General features: G+C 44.5%; 1 protein-coding gene across 1 annotated transcript; it reads right to left on the reverse strand.

Moving 5' to 3' along the window:
- Positions 1 to 925: 925 nt before the first annotated feature.
- On the reverse strand, positions 926 to 4,631 carry LOC122924708 (izumo sperm-egg fusion protein 1-like). Its single transcript, XM_044276060.1, has 12 exons — positions 4,487 to 4,631; positions 4,330 to 4,404; positions 4,118 to 4,201; positions 3,824 to 3,844; positions 3,420 to 3,434; positions 3,249 to 3,332; positions 3,008 to 3,055; positions 2,613 to 2,687; positions 2,341 to 2,441; positions 1,870 to 2,011; positions 1,334 to 1,511; positions 926 to 1,039 (listed from the first exon to the last, which is right to left on the reverse strand). Exons 1-12 carry the CDS (start codon positions 4,629 to 4,631, stop codon positions 979 to 981), a joined length of 1,029 nt encoding a protein of 342 aa, XP_044131995.1. The 3' UTR covers positions 926 to 978.
- Between the last annotated feature and the right edge of the window lie 3,584 nt (positions 4,632 to 8,215).

The raw sequence follows: 8,215 nt of genomic DNA on the forward strand, positions 1-8,215 counted from the left end.
TGAATGGTTAGACAGAAGATGGGGGCTCCACCTTTTTCCTCCAGCAAAGGTCACACCCTAGGCCCTTTAATCTGAAAGGGTCCAAAAGGTCCACATGTCCCATATGAGTAGACCAGTGCTGTACACCACACATGATAGTTCAAGGCCCTATTAAGTATTTTACATTAGAGCCCAGGAGCTTGAAGTTAGTCATCTAGATTTAGGGCTCATGAACACGATCGTATGCATTTTGTGATCTGCAAAACAAGAATGCGCATAAAAACCGAATGACGCCTGTGTGACATCCGTGTGACATCCGTATTTTTTGAGAATCCATTGTAACAATGCATGTCCTTGTCCGCCATTGTAACAATGCCTGTCCTTGAGGAATGGACTTGCGGACATTTAGATACTGAATGCACACAGAGTTATTTAGTTTTTTTGTGGGCTCATTGAAATGAATGGTTTTGCATTAGGGCCACAAATAATAAAGGAACCGACACGGACAAAAAATACGTTCATGTCCATGAGCCCTTAGAGAGGTTTTCTAATAAAGACATGTTTCCGCTCAGTCAAACCATAAGTTATATGACTATAGATCTTGAAACTGGCTCTGGTGACGAGAATAACAAGAAGAGACTCCATCTTCCTGGTCTTTCTCCGATATAGTCTCTGTAGTTCTTATCTGATATATAGGCAGGTAAGGAATGGAAATGAAATGCTGCAGTCAAGATTTTTTGTATATTTTTATTTTTTTATTTTTTAGGGAAAAAGGGGAGGGAAGAAAAGGGGAAGGGAAGATAATTTTTTATTTTTTGGGAAACATTTTTTATTTTTTATTTTTTTTATGGAGGGGGATAAGGGAGAGAAAGGGAAGGGAGAAATGGGGAAGGGAAGTTTTTTTTTTAAAGTTTTTTTGTTTTTGGGGAAGGGTAAAAATTTTCAGTTTTTTTTTTTCCTGGCAGGCGGCAGTACAGGATGGTGCTTGACGGTTCGCCTTCACACTGGCTCTTTTTCCAGAGGCTCTCTAGATTTCATTTTCCTCCAGAACATGCAGATGCTGAAAAAAGTAAATCTATCAGTTATTTGATATTTGCTACTTACATGTCAGCTCTGAGTGAAATGTGTGCACAGATCCTCCAATGTTTTTTCTTACATTAGCTGCTTATCAGTCCACTGACATTATAACATGTCTGGCCTTGTAATATGCGCCAAATTTATCATGAAGCGTTCAGTATTGTGATAAATCTGGAGCATCTAGTGACGGCCTGGACTAAGTTTACACTGTGTAATGTGTAATATGTATCTGAAATAATGCGCCTGTTCCACAGAGTATCTTATAAATGCTACCTACCATATGCCAGCGATCAGCATGATGGTGACGGAGCCGGCCACAGATATTGCTATGAGGGAAGCATTGTTGTTCCGTAGCTCCTCTAGAAGTGGCGGCTCAGGCGCTGTGATGTCAAGCACATCAGGAAGTGTAGGGCGAGGATGGTATGTTTTTGTCGCCTGTTCCGATCCGCTGATAACTAAATGAAGAAAACAATTACATTAATAGTTAATTCCATGAAGAGAACGATAATGACATTGTAGTGTATCTTATACATGAAATAACATGAAATATATGTCAGAATATCAGAATCGTCTTTATCATGGAGGCCCAGAAGCACTGTCAAAACCAAGAGTGGCTCCAAAATATGGCTCAAATCTTTCCATTATAGGTTTTTTCCTTACAAATACTAATGTAAAATAACCCCACATTATAGGTGACAATTCAGATTTTCAGAACTAGATCCTTTCTCACTAATTATCACCCACAAGTAGATATGAATCCCATGTATCTAAGAATTACCACCCAGCATAGTGCCAGTAATAATATGTCCTTACCTGCCACGTTATAGGTGATCTTACTCACTGGCACCTCAGAGTCCAGGATGGTGGTACACGTGTACCGTCCGGAGTCCCCCATCTGTACGCCCTTGATCACTAGATAGGGCTCCCGGGTGATTTTGGGATTGTGTTCACGATGCTATAGAAAAAATATGGAGAATTATTAGAGCCTCAGATATCACAACTATTTATAATATAATATTTGTAATTTATCATAGTCATATCATTAAGACAAAAGATCTATAAAATTACTGATGATAATTTTCTGACATGACAGAAAGTCTGATTTTAGACCATATTGAGCAGCCGGGTGATGATATTGGGTGAAAGGACTTTCTGCTAAGTGGTTTTTGAGTAATGAATGGAATACGTTTGGGAAGTGCTGCCTTAACATTATGGTCATATAACTCAAACTGAACAATCTCCCAATTTTACCCTTATTTTCTTGGAAATCTGCCTTGTACTTACCAGGGTGAACACGTTATTATAGGTTTCCTCCAGCCTCGCGTACCATTCAAAAGTACAATCCAGAATTAGTTCTTCATATTCTGGGATTTTTATATTTATCTCTAGAAAAACAGGAAAATGAAAGAAGATATTATAGAAGTAACTGTGTAGATATTCTGTCCTACATTTAGGGGTTGTCTCAATAACACGTCTCCTTCTATAAGACCTAATAGGAAATATGGGCATCATAGAGGAGACTGATAGTAACTGGTTATAGTCTGCCATCTCCTCACCTCCACAGTTTACAGTCTCTGCCAGGTGAGACTTGTGATCTTTACATGGAGAGCAGGACCGTCCAGTTTTCAGATCTGAGAAAAGAAGAAAGAAATGAAATGTGAGCCGAGCATTAAATACAATTATAATATTAGAATAAATATGATAATCATGTGCTGGTATCTATCACCCCTCTGTCACCTGCACATGGACAGTATACTGTACAGGCTGCCAAAAATCACCCTTCTAGCCTGCTTATGGACTGAATCATATTAATGTAAATATCCTCCTGCTTTGGGAAGTCTGGTGTATACCAGTGACTGGTATATTTATTGTAAGGTGAGTATTTGGGGTCCTATATATTTACTAATGTACTATATGAATGTAAATGTAAGAATATAAACTTCTACTTTACCAAAACATCTGTTGGAGGTGCACAGGCAGCTGCATCTCTCCAAGTAGTCTGTGAAAAGAGGAGACATCATATAATAGTCAACGAGTAAAGCGCCTATGTAGTGCTGCTCACCTCTGTATAATAGGCACAGTACCCACAGTTTACACATAGTTTACACACACTGGTGGGAAAGGTTCATTGGCATGCATTATGTAGTGTAATTCTAGTTCTTCTGGCCTATGATAGAAATCTTATACTGCACCTTGATTTTTTGGAGGGCCCCCGGCGCAGACAACCTTCTCCTCGGAGCAGGTCTTACAGTTGGTGTAGGTTTGCACCATTAATCCTGGGGAAATGCACTTGTGTTATAACCTTCCAATCTTATAGAGAATAATAATGACAAGAAGCTGAATCTGGTATAAAATGTACTTACCACAGCTGTCTGCACCTGAGGAATGGAGAAGAAAGAAGACATTACTGACTGTCCTCATTGTCAGACTCAGAAACCTCTCATCTCTGGGTCTCCTTATTATTACATGATATCAGTGCCTCTGTGTTTGTCACTTTGTTTTCTAGAATTCCATTGACAAATCTCTGAGCCGCCCCAGAACGTTTCGGGCCTCTATAGAGCGCAGAAGCTCCTAGTGCAAACATCCCTGGCAGCCAATCAGGTGCCGGCTTTCATATGTCCAGTACAGGGTAGGAGATAACAGCAGTGATCTTATTGGTGGCCGTGGGGATCTCTAGTTTGGGTCTACATTACTATTACTACATGAGGCCTGTGTGTGTAATGCATTTATATGTCATATTATAGCACGTGTTATATCTAGAACTCACCTTGTTTATTTGGACACCTCCCTAAAAGTGAGAAATGAAGAAAAGCAGAATTACTATTAGAAAACAATAGAGAACAGAAATCCCCTGTATATGAGGGCTCTATCTATAACACTGCAATAATACAAGAGAAAACTGCACGCATAGCAATTCCTAGTATAGAACATTTTATTACAGTCGCTCCCTCCTGTCACTAGGCTGTAGGGAAAGGAAAACAAGCAGAAAACATCCTCTCTGACAACCTACCAGACACGTAGAAGATAAGTACAATGGTAGACAGAAGAAGATTCCACTTACGTTGGTTTGAGTCCTGGACGATAACCTTGAGCTTTTCTTTGAGTCGCTGGAAATGGAGTCCAATGATGTGAAGAAGCTGGACCTCTAAGATATATAAAGAGGAGAAGAATGAGAGTCCGATCCCCTCATCTATCAGTCTGAGCCCCCAACACACTAATTCCTATTAATAAGAGAAGTAGAATTTCCACCTACGTATAAAATATTGTACTTACCCTTAAAACCTATATCCTGGATGACGTCCACAGATTTTTTATATTCAGACGCAATTTCGGATATAGCATATTTATCTGGAAGGAAAATAATGGTACAATAATTATCTATCTATCTATAGATTATATGAAATAGAGATAATAGTAATAATATAAGTACCCAGTATGCCGACTTCATCCTCAAGGTAGTTCAGGACCCTTTTCTCTGCGACTTTGGCAAACCGCTTGATGTTGACATAAGCTTCTATTGAGTCAATGTCATCGACTTGGCTTTTGATGAAGGTGTTGAATTCTTCCATAGCCATTTTCCCTCTGGAGTCGCATGGTATGCAACAGAGAGACAGTCCGATGAAGACAGATGTTACGAGCAGTAGAAGCCACATGGTCTGGATAGAACCAGACATCTTTAGTAAAATCGCTTCCTGTAGTAAATAATCACTAAGGACGCAAGAGAGCAGAACTATGTCCCACTGAGAAGACAACAGCACTGCACCGGTTACAGCATCAGGCGCTGGTTAAGAGACAATGTCTTTATGACATCATCAGAATATGCAAATGAGGCTCTGAAACAAGCAATTGGATTGGTGGAAAATGGGATTATGACATCATCATATGAATATGCAAATTAGGCTCCAAAACAAATAAGCCATTGCATTGGTGGAAAATGTTATTATGACATCATCTTATGCAAAGGATTCTCTGGAACATGAGTTGTTAGAAGGAGTAAATAAGTATGTTCACAAAAAAAAGCTTTTTTTTAAATTTCACAAATAATACATATAATGACATTCTTTACAGAATATACATATCAAACATGGTACACAGATTGATGTACCCAGGGGCAGAGCGAGGGAAGGGGGGGAGGGCAGCGACTACAGATGTGTCAAGACACTTGTTATTGACATCAGAAAAGCATCAAATCTCATGTAAGTGGTGCACTAAGCACAAGAGGGAACACCAGGTGGTGACGGTTAGTGAAGCTTCAGTAGCCATTTTTCTGTAGCCTAATTATGCTCATTCTGTCAGGAGACCCAGATCTAGTGTCTGATCTAAAGCGGGATCTAGGGTCACATGTTTATTAAAGCATAAGGGGGCATAACTACTAAGTGGGGTGCTAAGGGGGCATTTTACTGTGTGAAGGCACAACTACTTTTGGGGACACTAAGGGGGCATTCTACTGTTAGGGGGCACTAAAAGAGGCATTTGACTGTATAGGGGGCAATAATTTGGCATTCTACTATATGAGGACACTCAAATGGGCAATCTAATGTAAGGGGGCAATAATGGGAATTCTATTGTGTAGAGTCGATAAAGGAATTCTACTGTGTGGTGGTAGTAAGGGAGCAAAACAACTGTAAGGGGGAACTAAGGCATTCTACTGTGTGGGTGCACTAAGGGGCGAATCTACTATGTTGGGGCACTATGGGTATATTATACTATGTGGGGGTGTCATGGAACCATGAACCAGACGTGCAACAAGAGATAAGTGGAAATAAGAAGGCTTTATTGAAAAATCAAGCTGTAAGCAAAAGTCCAAACGGATGGCTAAACCGAAGCAGGGTCTTGCGTAGCCAGAGGTCAGGAACCAGAAGGGTAGTCAGACGAAGCCTGGATCAGGAACCAGCAGGGTAGTCAGACGAAGCCAGGATCAGGAACCAGCGGGGTAGTCAGACGAGGCCAGGATCAGGAACCAGAAGCAGCAGCAGTCTTAGAAGCATGTGAACACAGGGGGACCAAGCAAGGAACTGAAGCCACAGACCTCCTATATGTATGGGCTAGGCATCCAGCTCCTCCCAGTGGGAAGGAGAAGCCGCAGGGTGGGAGGCTACAAGAAACCCAGAAACCAAGATGGCCGCCAGCACATGTCAAACGAAGGAGAACGGCAAGAAGGTAAGACCATGACAGTACCTCCCCCTCAAGGGCCCCTCCTCCGTGGAGTAAGGAACGGTTTCTGAGGGAAGCGTGCGTGGAAGGCTCGGAGCAAAGCAGGAGCATGGACATCTGCGGAGGGAACCCAGGAACGCTCCTCTGGACCATAACCACGCCAATGGACCAAAAACTGCAACCGACCGCGGACCAGGCGTGAGTCCAGGATATTGCTCACCTCATACTCCTCACGATTGCCCACTTGGACCGGACGAGGCCGAGGAACCGAGGAAGTGAAACGATTACACACCAATGGCTTCAACAGGGAGACATGAAACACGTTGGAGATCCGCATGCCAGGAGGAAGCGCAAGGGCATAGGCTACCGGGTTTACCCTGCGAAGCACTCGGAAGGGACCAACAAAGCGAGGCGCCAGCTTGGGAGTGGGCACTCGAAGGTTGAGGTTGCGGGTGGACAACCATACACGGTCTCCGACCTGGTAGGAAGGAGCGGGCGCTCGTCTGCGATCAGCCTGGAGTCTCTGGCGCTGTGCAGAGACCTCAAGGGACCTCTGGATCTGTACCCAAGAAGCACGTAGGACGGAAAGGTGATCCTCCACAGCCGGAATATCCTGGGGAGAGAATACCTCCGGTAACACGGCAGGTTGGAACCCATAATTGGCCATGAAGGGAGACGTCCCAGAGGAAGAGTTCACCGCCGTGTTCCTGGCAAACTCAGCCCAAGGCAAGAGGTCAACCCAATTGTCTTGGTGATCGGAGACATAGCAACGAAGGAATTGCTCCAAGGCCTGATTGGATCGTTCTGCGGCCCCATTGGACTGAGGGTGGTAGGCCGAGGAGAAAGAGAGATGAATCCCCAACTGGGAACAAAAGGCGCGCCAGAACCTGGACACAAACTGACTCCCCCGATCCGACACAATCTCCTTGGGCAAACCGTGCAACCGGAAGACCTCCCTGGCGAAAATCGTGGCCAACTCTTGTGCAGAGGGTAACTTCTTGAGAGGAACACAGTGGCACATTTTGGAAAACCGATCCACAATCATGAGAATGACCGTATGGCCTCCGGATGCAGGGAGGTCCACAATGAAATCCATCCCCAGGTGTGACCATGGGCGCTCCCCGGTGGCTATGGGTTGCAAAAGGCCCAACGGAAGGTGCCGAGGGGACTTACTCTGGGCACAAACGGAGCATGCCGCTACATATGCGGCGATGTCGGAACGTAGAGAAGGCCACCAGAACAGACGTGAAACAGCCCAGGACAGCTGATTCTTTCCAGGATACCCCGCGGCCTTGGAGTTATGGTAGGTTCGCAACAACCAAGTGCGCAACTCCTCAGGCACAAAACATCTGCCGTTGGGTCTCCCAGAGGGAGCACCAGATTGAGCCGCCAAAATCTGCTCACCCAGGGGAGAGGTCAGGCTGGTGCGAATGGCGGCCAGGATCTGATTCGGAGGTATGACCGAAGTCGGAATCGACTCCTCCCCGGACAGCTCGGAGTACTGCCGTGATAAGGCATCCGCTCTGATGTTCTTGGAACCGGGTAGGTAGGAGACCACGTAATTAAAACGTGACAAGAACAGAGCCCATCTGGCCTGACGTGGTGTCAATCTCTTGGCCTCAGAAAGGTAGGTCAGATTCTTGTGGTCCGTCAGGATGAGAACCGGAACCACCGAACCCTCGAGCAAGTGCCTCCATTCTTTAAGGGCCTGCACGATGGCCAATAACTCCCTGTCACCAATCTGATAGTTGCAGTCAGACGAGGCCAGGATCAGGAACCAGAAGCAGCAGCAGTCTTAGAAGCATGTGAACACAGGGGGACCAAGCAAGGAACTGAAGCCACAGACCTCCTATATGTATGGGCTAGGCATCCAGCTCCTCCCAGTGGGAAGGAGAAGCCGCAGGGTGGGAGGCTACAAGAAACCCAGAAACCAAGATGGCCGCCAGCACATGTCAAACGAAGGAGAACGGCAAGAAGGTAAGACCATGACAGGGGGCAGTAATGG

Source organism: Bufo gargarizans, chromosome 1 (genome assembly GCF_014858855.1).
Source record: "Bufo gargarizans isolate SCDJY-AF-19 chromosome 1, ASM1485885v1, whole genome shotgun sequence".
Classification (NCBI taxonomy): Eukaryota; Metazoa; Chordata; class Amphibia; order Anura; family Bufonidae; genus Bufo; species Bufo gargarizans.